This window comes from Xiphias gladius, chromosome 17 (genome assembly GCF_016859285.1).
Source record: "Xiphias gladius isolate SHS-SW01 ecotype Sanya breed wild chromosome 17, ASM1685928v1, whole genome shotgun sequence".
In the NCBI taxonomy this organism is placed as follows: domain Eukaryota; kingdom Metazoa; phylum Chordata; class Actinopteri; order Istiophoriformes; family Xiphiidae; genus Xiphias; species Xiphias gladius.
This window is the reverse complement of record NC_053416.1, coordinates 26637701-26659626: the sequence shown is the minus strand read 5'-3', so window position 1 is coordinate 26659626 and position 21926 is coordinate 26637701. Positions and strand designations below refer to the sequence as shown.

At 39.1% G+C, this 21926-nt stretch overlaps 1 protein-coding gene across 4 annotated transcripts; it reads left to right on the top strand.

Moving 5' to 3' along the window:
• Positions 1-608: 608 nt before the first annotated feature.
• Positions 609-16997, top strand: hyou1 (hypoxia up-regulated 1). Of its 4 annotated transcripts, XM_040150333.1 has the most exons (25): positions 609-624; positions 857-1007; positions 2231-2306; positions 2557-2650; positions 2790-2868; positions 3100-3254; positions 3620-3696; positions 3803-3984; positions 4852-4967; positions 7392-7578; positions 7881-8015; positions 8468-8550; positions 8736-8868; positions 9184-9368; positions 9658-9796; positions 10301-10358; positions 11035-11111; positions 11319-11477; positions 11641-11810; positions 11899-11986; positions 12218-12474; positions 13331-13415; positions 13954-14215; positions 14334-14441; positions 15720-16997. In XM_040150333.1, the coding sequence occupies exons 3-25, from the start codon at positions 2237-2239 to the stop codon at positions 15767-15769; spliced, it is 2949 nt and encodes a 982-aa protein (XP_040006267.1). In that variant the 5' UTR covers positions 609-624; positions 857-1007; positions 2231-2236; the 3' UTR covers positions 15770-16997. The 4 variants fall into 4 exon arrangements, with proteins under 4 accessions (XP_040006267.1, XP_040006266.1, XP_040006268.1 ...); XM_040150332.1 differs by lacking the exon at positions 609-624 and having other exon boundaries at positions 767-1007; XM_040150334.1 differs by lacking the exon at positions 609-624 and having other exon boundaries at positions 767-1055.
• The last annotated feature ends 4929 nt before the right edge of the window (positions 16998-21926 follow it).

Here is a 21926-nt window from a genome sequence, read left to right as displayed (position 1 = left end):
CCCCGTCCTTTTTAGCAGGACCAGCAGATAATTTTATTAAAATTCCTTTTAGTAGCTATTAAAACTGTTTGTAACAGCACTTCAACTTACTTTGACTGCTGTCTGTAATTAAATGGGATGTGTCTGTAACCCTCATGTTTTGGTAATTGGCCTGGCTACAATTACCAGTCAAATCCAGAGAGGCTTTTCATGAGCTTTGAATGAAAATGAAAAGTCACATTGCTATATTACTTTATAGAGACAGACTTAAAAAATGTAAATTACTCTCAGTTGAACAGTAAACATACATCATTTATAAAAGTTACCTTCAGCTCCCTCAGAATAACGTGAATAAATTAACAATTAATAACTCAATAAATTTTAAACAGGCATATGGTTTGCTAGGACTTCACCTGGAAATTACGTCACTCTAATTAACGCCCACTCTCTTGACGTGGACCAATTGGATGTAGCCAGAAATCTTTTTTCCGACGCCACTCACCTCACGTGGACCAATCATGGAGCAGTGCGTGGAGCGAGGTGGGCGGGTTCTGCTCTGGAGGGTCATCGCTTGTTGTTGCACCAGTCGTAAAGACAGAGGGAGTTAATTACCGGAGAGGACGAAGTCCTTCTTTCAAAACAAGAGTACACAAATTATCTGCTTAGGAGTCAAGTGTTTTATAAATGCATTACATAGTTACTAAAATCCATATTCACATTTGATCTTTATTTTTAATTTGGTATCCGGTCAAAAATAACTGCTAATGTTGGTAGCAAAACCTGTCTGCTAGTCGACGGGGTGTTTTGTTCTTAAACGCTAACCGGATATAGTAAGTTTGGTTGTAGATTACTTGACATAAGTTTTTTCTCCCAGCAGCGGCTTGAGTGGATCCAATGAGCTTACGCCGCGTTCCGGGCCCATCTGCTGAGAGCAAGCCGGTGACAAGGGGAACTAAAAACTATCAAGCGTGACAACAAAGAGGCTCTGAATTAAGGCAAAACCAGGGAAAGTAGTCCGAATCCGCACAGTAAGTTGATAGCCCCGTCACACTCTGATTTGTGCCGCTTGCGGATAGGTAAGTTCATGCCACAGCACAGTGTCAATCATGCTTCCTTATTGATAGTTGTCTGACAGCGAGCTAGCTAACAGTAGCTGTCAACATATGGCAGTGCTGTTTTTTTCCAGCGTAATAGTACTAGCTTTTTATTTGGAAAGGTCCACAAATGGAACACATTGTCCACGTGTTTGATTAGTTTACGATTAGTGGCAAACGGTGTAACGTTAAACAGCAATTGTTGTATCTAACTTAGCTATCTAATACATATCAGCAACTTATCCTACGACCAGCCTGTTCATCCAAGGGATTTCCAGAAGCTGAAAGACTCATGCTTCTTTAAACATAAGGGTTTGAGTTGTGCATCCATTTCGCATTCATGCGTCACTGACTCACCGGGGCTAGAAGTTTCTATGCAGATTGCCTGCTGTTCTCTCCCTTAACTTGAAACACAAACAATGATGTGGTTTTGGATGGACTCACTCTGAATGTTAAGCTCTGGATCCAGTATGCATTAGCACTATGTTTTGAAAAAACATATCCTTTCCTTTGTGTGCAGAGTGGTTCCTTGTAGATTTTAAAGCTTTGGCCAAAGTCATAGCTTGACAATGGTATTAATGCCACGTGTTTGGAACTGTCCACACCTATGTGGATGGGATCAGGTGCAATAGATGCTTGGCATATCCTTAGGTAAAGGCCATGGCAATACCTGCCAATGGCATTCCCATCCGCTGTGGAGTTAATCAGCACCTCATTAGCATCAAAGAACCAGAAACGTAAACAGTGATTGGGCATTTATGAGAATACTGAGTGTGGTGCAGCTGTCCCTGTTTCTACTTGTGGAGAAACACTGTGAAGAGATCAAGCTCTGGGGTAGAAGCAAAAAGAGCAGGTTTGTCTTTTCCAGGTGGGAGATCATCTTGTTCCTCAGGGGGTTTGCACCTTCTCCCACATAGTGAGTGAAAAGGACATTGGACAAAAAGCATCTCTGCAGCGCTGGTGGATGGACAAAGATTTTAAAAAAGTGTTTGGAATTAATAGTTGTGTGTGATGAAGTTCCTGTAAAAGAAATTCTCAAAGTTTAGGTTTTGACACTTTGGGTAAATGTGGACAAGGTTAGGACAAGTGCAACCTGTGAAAATCCATTCGGTTGATTATGTTGTTTTCATATAATTTTCATATGTTCATCTTAACAGCTCATCATGGAGGGGAGCAAGCTGGCGCTGGTGGCTCTCTTTTGCTTTGTTCTGGCAATTTTGCCTTCGCACACAGGTAATATGATCTGTCAACTTATGCAGACACATTTTTCTAATATGAAGCAGTTATTGTAGTGGTAAGCAGTGCTGTCAACCAAGCATAGTTTTACAGCACTGCAATAAAGGTTAATACACACAACTATCATTGATCAGTGTTTGGAAATGAATATACTGGATAAATAATGCAACTCTGTTGTACCTCAGGATCTCAGATGTTACCCTTCTGCTTTACCAGCTTTATGTAGCACATGCCTTTGTGTTTGCAGTGACTGTAGCTGTCATGTCAGTTGACCTGGGCAGTGAGTGGATGAAAATGGCGATAGTGAAACCCGGTGTGCCGATGGAGATTGTTCTCAACAAGTTCGTATAACTGTTTGTCTTTATCATGGCACATTAAGTGTACACACGTGGTTTGGATGTTAGAGGGAATGGCCAAAATTAATACAGTATGAAATTACGTTTCAGAGTTAAATACTATGTCTGTTGTCTTTTTCTTCAGGGAGTCGAGGAGGAAAACCCCCGCGGTTGTATGTCTCAAAGAAAATGAAAGACTTTTTGGAGACAGTGCACTAGGAGTGGTATGACCTTTTTCTCAAATTTACTAAATTGCGTTTGATAGAATATTAGCTTAATCTGATGATCATCATTTTCACAGTCAATGCATAGGTCAAACATTCAAATCACCTCAAAATACTGCACCGATCAGCCACAACATTAAAACTGGTAACTGGTTTTAATGTTGTGGCTGATTGGTGTGTAAATCTTTTTGTGTGTATGCTATTAATGGTTACATATTGTGTACATTTCAGTCTGTGAAGAACCCAAAAACTGTTTATAGGCACCTCCAAAGCCTCCTGGGCAAAAAGCACAATAACCTCCAGGTGGCGCTCTACCAGAAACGTTTTCCTGAGCACCAGCTGCAGGAGGAATCAGTGAGAGGCACAGTTTACTTTAAAAACTCAGAGTGAGTCTTTTTATTCTTCCTCTGCATCACATTTAGATTTCTCATCATACTGTAAATGCATACATGAAATCTTTTGTTCATTCATTTGTATGTTGAGTCTTAAATAGTTTGTGATTCCACTGACCTCACAAGTCACAGGGGTGGTTTGTATATACACTAATATGCTGTATCAGGCTGTGCTGCCCTACAATGTGGATATTATGATTTTCACCTCTGAAAACATTTTCTTTCGTTACTGGACATCGAGAATCTTCTTTAATAACATGATCATGTTTTGATGTTGAGGTACCAGGTATAGTATAGACAGAAACACAGCACTGTTCTAAACAGAGGCATCTAACCTGTCTGTCTGCCTTTTTCTTCAGAGAAATGCAGTACACACCTGAGGAGCTCCTTGGGATGGTTCTCAATTATTCTCGTGGACTTGCTCAGGACTTTGCAGGTTGGCTGGCTCAATTAAGAAGATGCATCATTGTTTGACATTTTGGAATATGTCAAACATATTAATGTTTTCATTTTTTCTTCCTCCTAATCTCTCCAACTCCCAGAACAACCAATAAAAGATGCAGTGATTACTGTCCCAGCCTTTTTCAACCAGGCAGAGCGCAGGGCGGTCCTGCAGGCTGCACACATAGCAGGTCTAAAGGTCCTTCAGCTCATCAATGACAATACAGCTGTGGCCTTGAACTATGGGGTGTTCAGGAGGAAGGATATCGATAACACAGCTAAGGTGCACATTCAGCATTACTCCTAAATACATGTTAAAGAGTCATTCTGGTGATAATCTGTAGCCCACAATTAACTATTCTATTTTATAGTCAACAAATCCTATGTCCAGACCAAACTAACAATGAATGTATCCTACTAATAAGTATTGTGTGTGTATCCAAATGCCGATACAGTATACTGTATCTTATCCCTCTGTGCCTTAGAGCACCATGGTTGTCCAAAAACTATTAAACACATCAGTGGGCCATTAGGTGACATGTTCCTTCATTATCATGAAAACACAAACTGTTGTATATTTTGAAAAAGTCCCACATAAACCATCATGCTGGCCTAGTACTCAAAAGAGCACAAAATGTGTAATAATCCACTGCTGAAAATAGTCCCTGAATAAATGCAACATTTCCTGTTGTTTGAGTAATGTTTGATTTAAAAACAACAGTGAGCAGCTGTTATAGGAAATTAATTGAAGCGTGTTTTTTGTTTTTGTTTTTTTTGTTCTTTTTTTGTTCTTTTGTTCTTTAAGATTTACATTTTCAGTGGCAACAAATGGGCTAGGAGCTGAGAACCACAGACAGGGAAAGGAAGTCAAAAAGTGTTGAGAGACAGCTTAACACATTCTTGATTTTAGTCTTTTCAAGGGGATTTGTTAACAATAACAAAAATGTAGATTAAGCCCAGCTTAATTGTATTTTACAATCATTTACTAGAGTATTATTAGAGTATCTGATAAGGAGCTGATATTTGATATTGTTCTCACTTTGAGAAGTAGTTTCATGTTTACGGCTGTCCTTGACTGTGTAGGAAAACAAACTTAACTGACTACAAATGACTACAAAACTGCTTAACATCTGATCTTGTTCCCTTACAGAATGTGATGTTTTATGATATGGGCTCGGGCAGCACTACTGCCACTATTGTCACTTATCAGACAGTCAAAACCAAGGAATCTGGCACCCAGCCCCAGTTACAGATCCGAGGTGTCGGGTGAGTCCAGTAATCCTTGAAGTGGCATCACAACCGAGAATGTTTATTCTGTCAAATGGTCCAGAGCGACCAGCCTCTCACTGTCAGGCCTGTTGTCTTAAAGAGGTTCTGAAATATGTAAAAATTTCTGATGAAGATAAAAGAAGTGGCAGATTTAGGTGTGCATATTAGCAAATCGGCATTTTGTTGTGTTGTGTGTGTGTGTGTGGAGTCCCAAAGTGTTCAGTATTAAATCATTTTACAAAAACATAAATAGTTTTATGAATAAATAGTGTATATACATGAACTAATAAATTGTTAAATAATGTGGTAACCTTTTTAAGACTCTTAAAACTTTAAATAGGAATGGTTAAATAACAGTCATTGTTAATAAAACTAAATTCATTGTCAAGAAATGTAATGCAATTATAAAATAATCTGTAATAATAATAAATAATAATAATTCATATTTTATTTATTACTTTCATATCATTGTGAAGTGAAGATGTAAAAATGCATTTTAGTAACTAGGTAGTGGAAAGATAAAAAAAGGAGAAAAAGTGCAGGAGTAGTTGGAACAGCTGAAAGCAGGGGTCAGATTTCCTAGCAGCGCTTCAGTTTTGCTGACATGATTTGTAAACATGAGATAACTTTTCTGAACTTGTGCTCCCTAAGGGCATTTACTGTATGTTTGGAGCATTCATCAAAATGAAATCTTCGGATATTGAGATTTATTGTCAACATCAATACACACAGTGTTATATGTATCTTTAATACAAACAGATACATGATTGTCAGATTGGAAAATTCTAACCATTGCTAGTTTCGAACTTACACACCTGTAGTGTGTTGGTTAGAAACTGTTTCATTCCGGCTTTAGGAGACACTTAACACACTTCTCAAATTTAAGAACAATCTGTGGCATGGATCATATATCATAAAGAGTCCATGAGGCTCTTTTTCTGTCTCTCCTCATGCTGTCTGAAACTCAAAACAGGAAGACATATAGAGTACAAACCACACAAAAAATGCTGAGGCATCGATCTCCAGCTGAAGTGAAGTTAGTTAGCTGACATTAAAAGAAGATAGGCTACCTGCTAGGTGTAACACTGGCATCAACATATTAATTAGAGCCTTATCTATTCTGTAGTGCAGTCTTATTTGGCTTTTTTGTCTGAATTTGGTTTAGTTGTGCAATGTACAATGTTTTTTCAATGTTTAAAAAAGCAGGGAAAAACCTAAAAGTGGTTTCAATATAAGAGGGAAGAATACATACCTGTTTTGCTGATGAATGCGCAGTTAGTCAGGTACCTGTATCACAATACATGTTTAACTTGTTCTGGCTCTCCTGAGCTTACTTGGCTTCACTGAGCCTAACATCAGTGAACAGAGGTGGAGTTTTTAATTACAAAGGACGATCACATAGGATCATCAGAACTATTAGAGGAGTAATTCTTATGATACGGAATTAAACAATGATACCTGTTGAGTGAGATTAAATTATACAATCACACAACCAGAATGTGATGCACTCAGACTCTTAAGTCTTTTCGTCCTGCCAAACCAGAGGGCGAAAGAACCATTCATCTGAAGACAATAAGACTTAAAGTATTGAAATTAACCCATGATAAGGTCTATCTGGTTGAAATGTTTTGTACTGAAACATAACGTTATTCTGAGCTGCAGTGATGGAGTGTAAAAACAGTTTAAAAAGTGTAGAAAAGTGTAAAATCATGTAAGGAAAGTAATTGTCCTGATTTAAAAATATAATGCTGAACTCTTAATTCCTTGTCTCTATATGGTCAATTTATACTTTTATCCCTGTCTGGGTCCTGCAGAATGAGGACTTAATTTTTCCAGTGGGCTGACTGGTCAATATGCAGGTGTTACATCCAGGATTTTGACATCAGAAAACCTGAGTTAAGCACAAAGATCACTGGCCACCCTAGTAATCTCTCTTCATAATACACTCCCCAGGAGCCAGACACTGCTACATGTTTGCTGATGTTCATATTTATTAGGAATTGTTTAGTACATACTATTTGCATCATGCAGGGGGAGCTGGTGTGGTAACATTATCCCCGCAATGCACTTGGCCACCCCTGACAGCATAAATAAAAGTAATTGAGTGAAAAGCAATAATTATCAGGATTTAATGACAGAAGCTGGGTTTTGTTTTGAATTTCTTTATTTCTTTTTCCTCAGAGGTTGGAGCTGTAATGTCTCATCCTGCCTGAGCCATTAAAGCTCTTAATAACCACAGATGAGGATTAGAGATGCTTCATTTAGGCATGTTTATGAAATGTCTTTGAATAGAAAAGCCAGTAAATTCTTCCTGCTCTTGATTGTCAGCCAATTTATTTAGATAAAAAAAACCAAAAAAAGGCCCCTTAGATATACTCACTCCTAAGATCTACTGGTCTGCTTCTCTTTTTCTGGCTTTAGGTTTGACCGAGGGTTGGGGGGCTTTGAGATGGACCTACGACTCCGGGACCACCTGGCTAAACTGTTCAACGAGCAGAAGAAGAGCAAGAAAGATGTGAGGGAGAACCACCGGGCCATGGCCAAACTCCTCAAAGAGGCTCAGAGGCTCAAGACGGTGCTTAGTGCAAATGTAGACTTCATGGCCCAGGTGAGTGCAGTGATGTGAACCATCAGCTATCAATCTATCTTGCTGGTTGTGCATCTCACACTAATGTTGTATGTCAGAACCATATGCAGCACCTTAGTTAATTTAATTACTTAAATACAGTTGTTTCAAGTTCCCAAAATATTAAGAATGATTTTAAATCTTAAATTCACTGTTTTAATGTCTCAGAAATGTTAGTTTATTGGTATTTGTAAGAGAAATCCTATCAGTGAAACAGACTCCTGACCAGATAATCCTAACATGTGGATTCAGTACCATTGCAGTGAAAAAAAGTGTTTTTTCAGGTGGAAGGTTTGATGGATGACATTGACTTCAAAGCTAAGGTGACCAGGAGTGCGTTTGAAGAGCTGTGTGCTGATCTTTTCGAAAGAGTGCCTCGCCCGGTCCAGGACGCCCTCATGGCTGCAGAAATGAAAATGGTCAGTATTCTTATTGCATTTCTCTACAAGACTTATGGTTGGTGTGGTCATTCCACATGGCGGAATAAGATGAAACTTTTCTCATCCCTGTGGGGAGATTTGGCTGTTTGTCTCATACACGGGATATAGAAAAACTAGATTAGACAAGAATAGGAAAGGACTTTCAATTTGACAATAGACTATAGGCTCCTATATACATATGGTAAGCATATGGGAATCTGTGGTAGAAATTGACTGTTTGATTACCTCTGCTGATAAATGTCAAACTGTTTCTTTGAATACAAATACATCCATCAGCTGAATACGTGTTACACCCACTCTGACAAAGTGATAAGTGGCACAGGTGTAGACTGATGAAATGTTATTGTGGGGCAAAATCATTTATATTTGTGTAAATTAATGGATATCTGTATTACTGCTGCGAATCTGAGTTCATATATTTCTGCCAACAGGATGAAATTGAGCAGGTGATTTTAGTAGGTGGCTCCACCCGTGTCCCCAAAGTTCAGGAAGTTCTGCTGCAAGCAGTTGGGAAGTAAGTGTCAACCACAGAGATGTTGTTCTGATTTGAACTTTTTTATTTGAATTTGAACGTTCACTGTCAAACACAATTCCACATTATTTTGTCACTGAATTAATTAGAGAAAATTGAGTTCTAGTTCCGCAGGGTTGGTTGGATTGAGAATACCTGCAGTTGTAATTGTGTATTTTTCCTTGCAGAGAGGAGCTGGGAAAGAACATTAATGCAGATGAGGCAGCAGCCATGGGCGCTGTGTACCAGGCTGCTGCCCTCAGCAAGGCCTTCAAGGTCAAACCTTTCCTGGTCCGAGACGCAGCTGTCTTCCCCATTCAGGTCAGTGCAGGTCCTTCACTGACTCATGCTGCTGGAGATGAATTTAAAATAACATCACTTTAGAAAATCATTGGTGAAATTTTTGGCTCGCTGATAGATCAACTATATTAATCTTAAATGTGGAAACTTGTGGTCATCTGTATTTTAACAACACTCAGCAATTGAAGTAATGCTGTGTGTCCAAAATGTATATGTAGTATATTTGAATTAGTATCCCTCATTTGTACTCTGATGTGAAGAATTTTTGAGCAGGACTAAGATTCAAAGTCCGATGCCATGCCATAACACTAACCACATGTTATTTCATTCCATCAGGTGGAGTTCACCCGTGAGACGGAGGAGGAGGGGATCAAAACCCTGAAACACAACAAACGTATCCTCTTCCAGCGGATGGCACCCTACCCCCAGCGCAAGGTCATCACATTCAACCGCTACAGCGACGACTTTGCTTTTGACATCAACTATGGCGACCTCAGCTTCCTGAGTCAGGACGAGCTCAGGTTGGATAGCTGCTTGCTTTAGCTCTTGAAAATGTTTTTTCGGCTAAAAAAATCGATCAGTTTACTGTGTTCATGACATTTCAGGGCTCAGTAATAAAAAAACGAACTAGAAGAAACCAGACTTTACAGAAATTTTATATTAGGGCAATTGACTGGACTTTGATGGCATTTAAAGGTTAAATGTGAGATCCCTACCAAGTTGTTGCTTTGACCCATATTCCCTCATGATTTAAATATATTTGAATGTTGAGACCTGTTCTCCCCTGTCCCTGTTGGTCATGTGTTGTAGTGTGTTTGGCTCTCTGAACCTGACTACAGTCAAACTGTCTGGAGTGGGCAGCAGCTTTCAGAAGCACGCAGACGCCGAGTCAAAAGGCATCAAAGCCCATTTCAACATGGATGAAAGTGGCGTGCTCCTGCTGGATCGGGTCAGTTGCACTTTTCTGTTGATTCAGCTTCCTCATTGAAAATACAAAAAGTCAAACCAATAAAAGTCTCAGGGAAACAGTTCTAACATGCTCTACAGACAAAAACTGCATTCTATGGCTAGACACCAGCACATATATCTGTGTGTCATCTATGTGTCATAATGTCACTTGTCACAGCTATAAAATGAAAGACATTGTACATGGATAAAGGTTAAAGTCTTTCTGTTATGACAGACATATTGGTTTACACTTAGACAGGGTCTCTCCTGGTTGCCATGGTGGTCACTGAGGCTTATTGATACCAAAGCCAAAAACAATCGACTCCAAGAAAATGTGCTTTACTCAAAGGAGATTATTAATAGCACACAGTAATGTGTGTGTAATGCATATAGCAATTTTTTGCTTTTGTTTTATAAAATTACTTTAATATTCAGAGAATCAAAACTTTTTCATTTGTACCAATCAATCAAATAATTACTTCACTGTTGTAATTTTCATTCACAGGTGGAGTCTGTCTTTGAAACAGTTGTGGAGGAGAAAGAGGAGGAATCCACATTAACTAGTAGGTTTTGCAAACACACATTTGTAACCTCAGCCATCCAGAATCTATGATCAGTGTTAGAAGAGTGGCACTTCAGGCAATTTTTTTTTTTGTGGAGGTGACCGTGTGGTATTTTCATTACCTTGAAGCTCACTTTGTCCATCTGTTTATTATTTTGGTTCCCAGCACAGAGCACACAGTGCACAGTAGTTCATTTAAATGAGGCAGTGCAAATTGAATTGTTTGTTGGAACTTAGATCTCAGACGTGGTTTTGAGACACCTGTTCATGACACAAAAACAATCCTTCGACAACAGCAAACTAAATACTTTGAGCAAATGCTCAACAATTATCCAATAATACTTAACTGTAAATTAACCGGTAGATGTGTTTGTTTGTTTTTTTTGTTTGTTTGTTTTTTTAAATCAGCCTAAAAATAGTTTATAATGTGTATAATTACCTTGATTAAATGAAATCACCTGAAAATAACACCAGGCTGCTACCAAATAACCACACACAAATCTACACACACATCAGACTAGTGGGTTAGAACTCGGTATTCTGCCTGTGGGAGACGTCAGATTACCGGGGCTCATTAATCTTGTTGCCTTCATACTGATTCATGCAATACTTAAACTTTTTATAGTATATTTTTTCTTATCATTACATAACTGAGGCAACACTTTGCTGTATTTCAGAGCTAGGTAACACAATTTCAACCTTATTTGGAGGAGGATCGTCAGAACCTGCCCCAAATGCGACTGAACCTGTCCAGGTAACTGCAGCTGTGTTCATGGCACAACACAGTGTCCTGAACAGTTAATCAGGGATATGTTTGTTAGGAAATTTCCATGCCATGGCTTTTCTGTAACAGTTTTACAACTAACTGCTAAAAAGGAATGTACACATATTACACAAATGTCAGGTGGCATTGCTCACACATGCCTGGCCTCAGATTGTAGCTAACATTTCTCATGTCCAGGACGAGGAGGAAGTGCCACCAGAGTCAGGAAAGGACGACAAGGACGAGGCCCAGAAAGATGAGGCTGCCAGGGAGAAGCAGGATGATTCTCAGAAAAGTGCAGGTGAAGAGAAAAGCCAGGAGAAGACAGAGGAGGCAGACAGCAAGACTGATGCCAAAGTAAGAGTCACATATAACTTCTGAGAAACACTTGTAAAGCTCATGTAGACTGTCTGTAAAGTGGTTTAAATCTGCACAGAATTTGGTGAAAATGGATGTGTATATATAAGAGAGACTAGCCTCTATGGATTTGGTATTGAAACTAACAATATCCCTGCTGAAGAAGGAGGACAAGGCGGGAGAGAAATCTGGAAAAGCTGAGGAAGAGAAGGATGCGGAGAAGAATGTAAAACCTCAGAAAAAGACCAAGATCTCTGAAGACATCACAGTGGAACTTGTCGTCAACGACATCTTCAGTCCGACTGCAGATGATGTCACTTCCTCTCAAAAGAAGTAAAGCAGCTATTCTGATTTCTTTTCAGCCCTTGTGTAGTTTGGTTCTCAGTTCTTTTGGGTAAAACGTGTCTTTGTATCGTTTCAGGCTGCAAGATTTGACAGACAGAGACCTGGCCAAACAGGAAAGGGAAAAGACACTCAACAGTCTGGAAGCTTTCATCTTTGAGACACAGGTAAGCAACAGAAGTTTTCTGATATGTTCATTTTTTCAGTTTTACCTTTTTATCTTTCCTTGTTGTAAGGCAAGGACTTTGGAGTTGCCATTGAAAAAGATGAAACCAGTGTAATCAGAAAGTAGGATGCAAGAAAGAAACAAGGATGAAATAACAGCGATATGGCACCATGTCACCTATGTCTCTTCCCAAAAAAACACAGTACTTTACATCATAATACTATTTCTCCAGGACAAGCTGTACCAGGAGGATTTCCAGCTGGTGTTGTCAGAGGAGGAGAAGGAGCAGATCTCTGCCAAGCTAACCGAGGCGTCAGAGTGGATGGACGAGGATGGTTACACGGCCACCACCAAGCAGCTAAGAGAGAAGCTCTCTCAGCTGAAGAGCTTGTGCAGGGACATGTTTTTCAGGGTAGAGGAGCGACGCAAGTGGCCGGACCGCCTGGCCGCTCTGGACAGCATGCTCAACACCTCCAGCTTCTTTTTGAGGTGAGTGTTGAAAGGAAGGTGTGAGGAATTGGAGATATGAAGACTTGGTGGTGGGTCAGCACTTTGTGTTGACTGAGTCTATGTCCACATTAAGCTGGTTAAATTTGTAAATATCTCTTTTTTCCCTCTATTTTTGGCCTTCTGCCAGACTAAAATGGCATTTTTTCCCCCAGACACTGAGCTTTTCCAAAATGGCCTCCAGAAAATTTCCAGTGAAATTTGGGAGCTTTCTGTCACCTCTAACTTTTTCTGACATCGATCATTTCAAATTTCAAAAAAGGAAACACATAGCAGAGCTGTTGTCAATAACCTGTATTGACCTCTTAACCTGGGGGCAGCTGTGGCTCAGAAGGTAGAGCCAGACGTCCGCTAACTGGGGGGTTGGTGGTCCAATCTTCAGTCTGCATGTCGAAGTGTCCATGGGCAAGATTCTGAATCCCAAATTTTGCGTGTGACTGTGACTGTGACTGAATGTGTGTGAAGCGCTTAGAATGGTGGATATAACTAGAGAAGTGCTTTATAAGTGCAGTAAATTTACCATTTATTTACAGTATGTTGATTTTTCACACAACGGAACAACCATGAAACAAAGATTTGATCCTCTGGCTGTCTGTCTCACTCCACACCAGCTGATAGCTGTGATGCAGTTTTGTTGTTCGGCAACTAATAAGAGGATGAACAAGAAGAGATTTAGCTGTTGTTCAGGTGTAGAACATATTTCCCTGTGGAAAGAGCTCTCTGCAAACAAGACCAGGAAATGCTGTGTGGATTCAAGTTGTTCTTGCGCAAAAACTGTGGTTTAAAATCTAGGGAGCTTAACATAAACATAGTCTAATTGTTATTTTTCTTTTTAAAGGAGTGCCAAACTGATTCCAGAGGATGACCAGATCTTCACCGAAGTTGAGCTAAATATGTTAGAAAAAGTCATCAATGAAACAGCGGTAGGTGGTGAATGGATTAATGCTATCACACTGTCCTCACACAACTGAGTACTACTGAATGACTGTTACCTTATTCGTTTAGTTTGCTGAAAGTTATTGTTTCCTTAGTATATTACACCTCAGTAACTTTGGCGGACATGCGAGAGACGGTTAAAAATGGTATGGTCAAAATTAAAGCAGAAGAAGGTGAGAGATCCTTATTTTAGTCTCTAGTATGGGTCAAATTCCAAAAAGCTGGATCCTACATTTTCATTTTCCATAATGTAACTCAATAGCGTCTCTCTTTAGACACTCCTTGCCTGGTAAATACCAACATCTCTCAAACGTCATGCCACCAGATCATAATCTAGGCTTTCCCTTTATAAATTTGTGGTTTTCAAAATCAATCTGAGATAACCCTGATGACTTCATAAGGGTAAAGTTGGGTGGGTGGGTGTGGGTGGGTGGGTGTATTTTTATATATACATATTACAGGCTGGGTAGTTCTCCTTGTATCGAGTAAACTGATCTTCATGTATCAAATCTTTGTCTGCTCCAGACATGGAAGAATGTGACGGTAGCAGAGCAGGAGAAACGCTCTCCAAAAGAACGGCCAATCCTGCTCTCCAAAGACATCGAGTCCAAGCTGACTCTGCTGGATCGAGAGGTCAACTACTTGCTCAACAAGGCCAAGTTTGCCAAGCCGAAGGCAAATGCCAAACCCAAGAACAGCACCAACTCAGATAAAAGCAGCAAGGCCAACAACACAGCCGAGGAGAAAGTCATCCCTCCAACAGAGGAGAGCACAAACACTAAGAGTGGTGGGTCAAACAGCTCAACACACGTGGCAATTCTTCTTCCATTGTGAATGAGAGAAAAGAATTAGAACAATAATAGGGCTGAAAATAACTTCGGGTGTATTTTTTCATTCAAATACAGAAAGCCCAGAGGACGTGCAGCCGGGTGACGCCCCACCCATAGAGGAAAGCACTGTACACATAGACTCAGAGAGCCAATCACAGCCCACAGAAGAAACAACAACAACAGGTCGGTCTGCCATACCTGTTGCAGATAATGTCGGAGAACTTTAGGGGGTGGACAAAATAATTGGCACACATTAAATGTGGACCAGTACAACACTAAACTACAGGCACAGAAATCACCACTGAACTGAATGAACTCCTCACTGACACACACTCTTTCAACACGAATGGAACATTATTATCACTGCAGGACTCTTGCAGTGGATTGCAGTAGATTGCTAACCATTCTGTTGTTCAATTCAGTGATGATGTAAGTCCAGGTCCAGGTGAGGTATGAGTCAGTGAATGATATCTCCTGCATACAGCTACAAGCTCATTCATCCTCCAGTGTGCCATTTTAGAGAAAATGTGGTTATTTTTGTCACATGATCTGTAATTAACTCCAGCTGCTACAAAAAATTTTAAAAGCTTTACACCTCTTACTGATTGTGTCCTGAGCAATCCTAAGGAAGTCACAATGTGTTTTTCACTACTCTGGAAATGTGCACATGAAAAAAGTTTTTTGTTTTTTTTTCTCAAATAAGGAACATAAAATTTTAATATTTAAACCAGTTACAGTTTGTAGTTATAGTAGAAAGGGAAATTTGATCACTTCTAGATAATGAACCACAATAACAAAAACCAAAATGTCATGAAACTGGAATGAAGGAATGTGATAGTGTGTTTTCTGTTGTGACATCTGTTCAAAAGTAATAAATCCTGCACAATAATGTGATGCCATTTATTAAAAGGTTGCATTACATTGTAATCTCATCTCATCTCATCCATTTGTTTAGCAGTCTACTACTTCTTTAGTGCTGAAACCGATGAAGAAAAAGCTAAAGCTGTTTTTTTTTTTTTTTTTCCTCCTCCCACTGCCATTTTCCATGTAAAATGTAATTTCCCAGGTGTTGCAATAGAAAAATGCAAATGATATGATGTCTTACACTTCAAGAATGATTCTAATGTCTTTGAAATGGCCAGAAAAGTATTTGTCATAGTTGGAGTCAGATAGGACATAATGTGAGTATTTTAACATAAGATGATGAGATGACAAACCAGGTCTTCATTTTCCCTCTTACTTCCAGCTAAGGCTTTTTCAAATGTCACATCGATTCAGTCTCACCTGACAGGCTTTATCATAGCAAAATCTTTTTGTTTTTCTTAATAAATCAGTAAACGTGGGCTTCTGGAGGGAACGTTCTTACTACAAAGTGTATGCTTCTCCGTCCTAATGAACAGAGTTGATGTAATGCCACTTCCATTTAGTATTCATTTTTTCCATCTCTGTCCTTATTTTCAGGACCAAAGGAGATGGCCCAACCTGAAAACCACCTAGAGGATGAATTATAACAGCTGGAACTGGGGAAGAAATCACTATATTTATTGACAGTGTATAAATGTTCAAGTTCCTTCTTGCTCTGTTTTTTTTCCGTTTTTTTTTTTTTTTTTTTTCCTGTTTTTCTTTTTGTTTTGTGTCCTGTTTGTTGAGCTGCTGGAAGTTGAATGGATAAGGATTGGAGACCACTCATCATGTTCCCTCTTCTGTCTACTGTGCCATTCATCTCTTCTGTCTTTCATGGATTCTTTCAACAGTGGTCATTTAAACACCATGAAGAACCAGGTTAACAAAAGTAAAGTACAAGACTATGTCTGTGCTGTGATAGACGCATGGTCCAGACAAAATACCTTCTCACATCCAACAAATGATCACATCAACACTGATACAGAAGGAGATGTAAGCTGTGCATGGCCATAACTATAGACATTTGATAAGGATGAGTGCTGTTATACTTGTCATACATGCGAACTTGTCATTCATTAACTTTTCATTTCCTACTTTGTCCTCTGCACTGTATTCCCAACCGTAGTGTGTTGTTGTGAGGTTAGTATTTGTCATAACACCTGCCCTCCCCTTTACTGACCTTTCAAGGTAACTGAGTAAGTGCACTAGAGTCCTCTGGAGGAATCTCCATGGATAGATTTTGTTTTGTTTTTTTCCCTCCCTCCAACCCCGAAACTTTATTTTGCCATATAAATTGTAACGAAATTTGTAGAAAAGAGACAAAAAGTGGAAGCAAATCTCATACATACCGTTTATTTAAAACTGTATTCTAAGTAGAGTCAGTTGGTTTGAATTGAAAGCATTTTTAATCTGGTGAATCATAACTACAAATGTGTCCTCATCATAGCCATTGATGGGGCAGCATGGTACAGTATGTGAAGTCATACTATAATTTCTTACTGGACTTTGAGATACAGCAACTAAAAAGTGGCTGTCAAATCAAAAAGACTAAATTCTACAAACATACAAACTCTGGAGTTGGATGGCTGATATTATACATGACCAGAAATCTTGGTATAAATGTGCATCGTAAATAAACGTGCGGAAGGTGGTACTACCTGGTTTATAACAGAACTACTGAAGGTTTGTCCTTTGGTGATAAATCATTTTACATTTTCATTACATTACATTTTTGCATGCTTACTTGATGGAAGTTGTTTACTGGTGAACATCCAATATTACACACCCCCTGAAGTTCATATTCGCCACCAGCATTTCGAGGTTTTTTTTTTGTTTTTTTTTCTAATTATTGGCTGAATAATCATGATTACCTCAAAAAAGCAGCACATGCTTGGGTCTATCATAGCAGTTAGTGCTGGTGATTGGCTGTTCAGGTGCCTCTGTATGTGCAGACTGATAACTAGTTATAAAACTGAGTTGCCAAATCAGGGTGATGTAAAATTTAAACAGTGTCTCCACATATCTGGTTACCATGATTCTTCTGATCCAACTGGATGAACCAAAATGACTCATGATTTTAGTTTTTCTACTGATGCCAATATAACCTTTTGAGAAGTGCTTGAATGTGTTCCAGTGACAGCGGACAAACTCCATGTTTTCAAAGTCTCATGAGCTGCTAAACATAATAGAAGAGTTGGTGTATTAGTGTTGTCACTGTTCTTAACCTCAATATGCCCTGTGGTGCAGATTCTTGCCCAGATGTTGGCTCCATTTCCCTTTCAGAACAGGAGGGGGCTGTGGGATTTGGATTAGAAGTTTGGGTCAGTTGTGTGCTTCTGTGTTTGCAGCACTCTGAATTATTTGAAAGGGGAAACCGAAAAAAAACAAAGTCAGGAATGGAAGATGCAAACAATGTTGTGTTTCTAAACTGTTAATAAATTTTTTTTTTGTTTTTAATGTGATTGTCATTTTGTTAATATGCTAACATGATTACTTGATATTACTTTGGGGTCAGTGCATTGAAGCACTCAACTCAGTGTCAAGCATTTGTGCCTGCACACATCCATCCTGTTGAAGTGCCCTTGAGCAGGACACTGTAATCCCTCAAGGCACTACTGTTCTTTGGACATACCTGATCTCGCTGTCAACAGGGACAGCAGAGGTAAAATAATAATAATAATCTCTGGTTCATTTTGTTTCAGAAATACTTCATCAATCATCTCTCACAATCACAAATGAACTTATTTTATATTTTTGTATTTGGTTTTGGAAGTATTCTCTTAAACAATACACCATTATTTGTAATAAATGCTAACAGAAGGGTTGTACCACAAACTCTGACATGGAATATTTTAGCGGGGGCTAACCTGGTGCTAAGTTGCAGTCACTAAAATTTTTCACCACAGTAAGTTAAAATTAGTCTGACCTGAAACGAACACAGAAAATCTTCACAAAATTTGGGTAAATCTGATCATGTTATCAAAGTTGAAAAGAAAAACAATGAAAAGATATGCTACTAAATGGCATTTTACACTCCCTTAGTTGTTTAGATATTTTTCTCCAGTATTGTTTATGACCAAAAGACAGAAAGTACTGGAAACAAGATGAAACCTTGAGGCTGTTAATTTTCATTTCTACCTAATGGTTTCAACTGTTCCAAAACAGTTGAAAGTGACAATGTGGACAACTGCAGTGGCGTAAGGAGTATTCAGATACTTTCCTTAAGTAAATTACCACACTGTGAAAATGCTCCATTTCAAGTATTCTGCATAAAAATCCTATGTACAACAAGTAAAAATACAGTAGTCTCATTCAGCTAAATGTAAATATACAGAGGATATAGTCTCTTTGGTCTAACTAATAACAGCTCATAGACCTGGGAATGTTTCAATCCTTTAATACGCTGTATTTATGTAAGGTTATAATGCTTTTCTATGTAAAATCTTAATCTGAAGAGTTAATAACCACTGTATGGCTGTCAAATAAATATATTAGAGTAAAAGTGCAATACTTCTTTTTGAGATGTAGTGGAGTAGAAGTATAAAGTAGCAAGAATGGAAATACTCAGGTAAAGTTCAAGCACCTTAAAATTCCTCTCAACTACTGTACAAGAACTTACAGTGGTTTTAGAAAGTATTCAGACCTTATCACTTTTTGAACATTTTAATGTGTTTTTTGCCATTTTTGCCCATCAATCTGACCTCAGTAATAGCAAAATGAAAACATGTTTTTTGAAATTTTTACAATTTTATCAAAAATCAAAAAATGAAATCTCTCATTTACTGAAGTATTCAGAACCTTTGCTATGGTACTGCAAACGGTGGTCAGGTCAGGCAAATTTAATTGATTGGACATAGCTTAGAAAGGCGCACACCTGTGTGTATAAGATTCCAAAATTCACAATGCATGTCAGGACAAAAACAAAGCCAGGAAGTTCAAGGAAGTCTCTGTAGACCTCCCAATAAAACTACAGCTTGGTATAGATCAGAGAAAGGGTATAAAATAATTTCTATAGCTCTGAGTGTTCCCAGGAGCACAGTAGCCTCAATATTTGTGAAATGGAAGAAGTTTGGAACCACCAGGACTCCTCCTAGAGTGGCAGCCCACTTGGCGTTTGCCAAATGGCATTTAAAGGATTCTGAGAGCATCAGGAAAAAGATTTTGTGGTCTGAAGAGACAAAAATTTAACCCTTTGAGCGGAACTCCAAACACTATCTGGTGAACACCAGGCACCGCTCATCACCTGGCTAATACCACCATGAGGGGTCTTCAGCAGCAGGGAAAGGGAGGCTTTTCAGAACTGAGGGAAGGATGAACGCAGCCAAATACAGAGATCTTTGAAGAAAACCTGCTCCAGAGTGCATTCAACCTGAGACTGGGGTCACCGTTCACCTGTCAGCACAACAATGACCCAAAGCCTTCAGCCAAAACAACACTGGAGAGACTTTGGGACAAGCCCAGAGAAGACAACCTCATAGAACATCTGTGCAGAGAGTTCAAGATGGCAGTTCACAGGCACTTACCATCCAATCTGACGTAGCTTGAGAAGATCTGCCAGGAAGAATGGGATGAACTGCTGAAATCCAGGTGTGCAAAGCTTGTAGAAACTTACCCAAGAAGACTCTAAGTTGCAATTGTTGCCAAAGGGTCTGAATACTTTGTAAATGAGAAATTTCAGTATTTGATTTTTAATAAATTTGCAAAAAATGTACAAAAACATGTTTTCTTTGTTATTATGAGTAATTTGATGTAGATTGATGGGGAAAATGGCAATTCTATCCATACAAATAAATTCACAACACAAAGTGTTGAAAAAGTGAATAGTCTGAATATTTCTGAATCTACTGTACTGAAGCTACGCTTGGATAATGCAAGCCAGTAACCTACAGTCCCGTCAGAGAATGAGGCGTGACTTACTTTTGGTTCCATTAATCAGCTACTGTATATACAGTGTAGTTAACTTCTCACTCACTCGTACTTTGCCTGAACAAGCAGCAGAGGCGCGTCGGCCAGTAAACACGTCCCTTTCCAGGTCAGGTCTTCATGTGTTCTTCAGGCCTTACAGAGACCTCAAGCATTGACAGAATTAAAAAAACTATCCCAAATGACTGTTATATCAAAAGCAGCTGCAAGCACTTGTGGCAGCAATGCTACACATGAAATCATGCAGATACAGGTAAGGAGCTTCAGTTATTGTTCACTTCAAATATAAGAATGGGGAAAAAAGGTGATTTCAGTGACTTTGACCGTAGCAAGATTGTTGGTGCCAGGCAGGCTGGTTTGAGGATTTCTGAAACTAGGATTCTGCAGTTCTGCGGATGGAAACAACTTGTTGATGAGAGAGGTCAGAGGAGAATGGCCGGACTAGTTCCACTCCTGTCAGCCAAGAACAGAAATCTGTGGCTGCAGTGGGCACAGGTTCACCAAACGTGGACAGTTGAAGACTGGAAAAACGTAGCCCGGACTGATGAATCTGGATTTCTGATGAGGCACACAGATGGTAGTGTCTGAATTTGGCATCAACAGAATGAATCCATGGACCCAACCTGCCTTGTGTCAACAGTCCAGGCTGCTGGTTGTGGTGGTGTAATGGTGTGGGGAATGTTGTCTTGGCCCAATTTGGACCTCTTGATACTAATCAATCATGGTTTGAAAGTTACAGCCTATCTGATTATTGTTGCTGATCATGTGCATCCCTTAGCAACAATTTACCGTCATCTAATGGCTACTTCCAGCATAAAAATGCACAAAGCAAATGTTGTCTAAAACCGGTTTCATGAACTTGACAGTGAGTTCAGTGTACTTTCAGAGGCCTCCCCAGTCACCAGATACGAATCCAAAAGAAAACCTTTAGGATGTGGTAGAACAGGAGACTGGCAGCATGAATATGTAGCTGAAAAATCTGCAGAAATGATGCGAGGCAGTCATGTCAACATGGAGCAGAATCTCAAAGGAAAGTTTCTAACATCTTGTGGAATCCATGCCACACAGAAGTGAGCCTGTTTTGAGAGCAAAGGGAGGAACTGCCCAGTATGAGTATAGTGTCCCTAATAAAGTGCTCGATGAGTGTACATTTTGTGCATTCAGTAACTTCTTCTAAAAGGATTGCAAGGAACTCTCAAAGTGGCCTCCATCTAGAGAAATTTCCAATAAATAACCATAAAAAATCTTGTCAAAGACCTTTATTAGAAAAAGAAATACAAAAACGTATGAACTTTTAATTGATATAAAATATTTTTAAAAAACCAAGAAACTACCATACCTATCACAGTGCTTTAGTAACCCAGCCCGCAATAGCCCGTAAATCCATTACCCAATATCAGAGTATAAAATGAAAAAAAAAGCACCAAAGTAGTGTGCAAGAGTTATATTGTAAAGTTCTGAATGGTTGAACAGTTCTGTTACTTCTGTCTGACTTGTTGACAGGAGATGATTAACTTAATATCACTGAAACATACTCAACTGTAAATATGAGACTCTTTCATATGTCCTGTTTACTTAAGTTCTTCATCTAGGCTAAATGAAAGTGCTGAGGTTGAAGTGAAAAGATTAGAAGAAAAAACTTTCTGGCATTCTTCTTCTTCTCTTATGCTTACTTCAGAAATCTGCATTGTATATAATAATACCACAATCAATGCAAAAGTCAGAGGTTATTGAATAACCTCTGACGGCAATATCGTAAACCATACTGTATGAATGAATGAAACAGGATGCAATACTTTTCATGCTGACTTGAGCCTCTGTCACTCCTGTGGGTACAGAGTT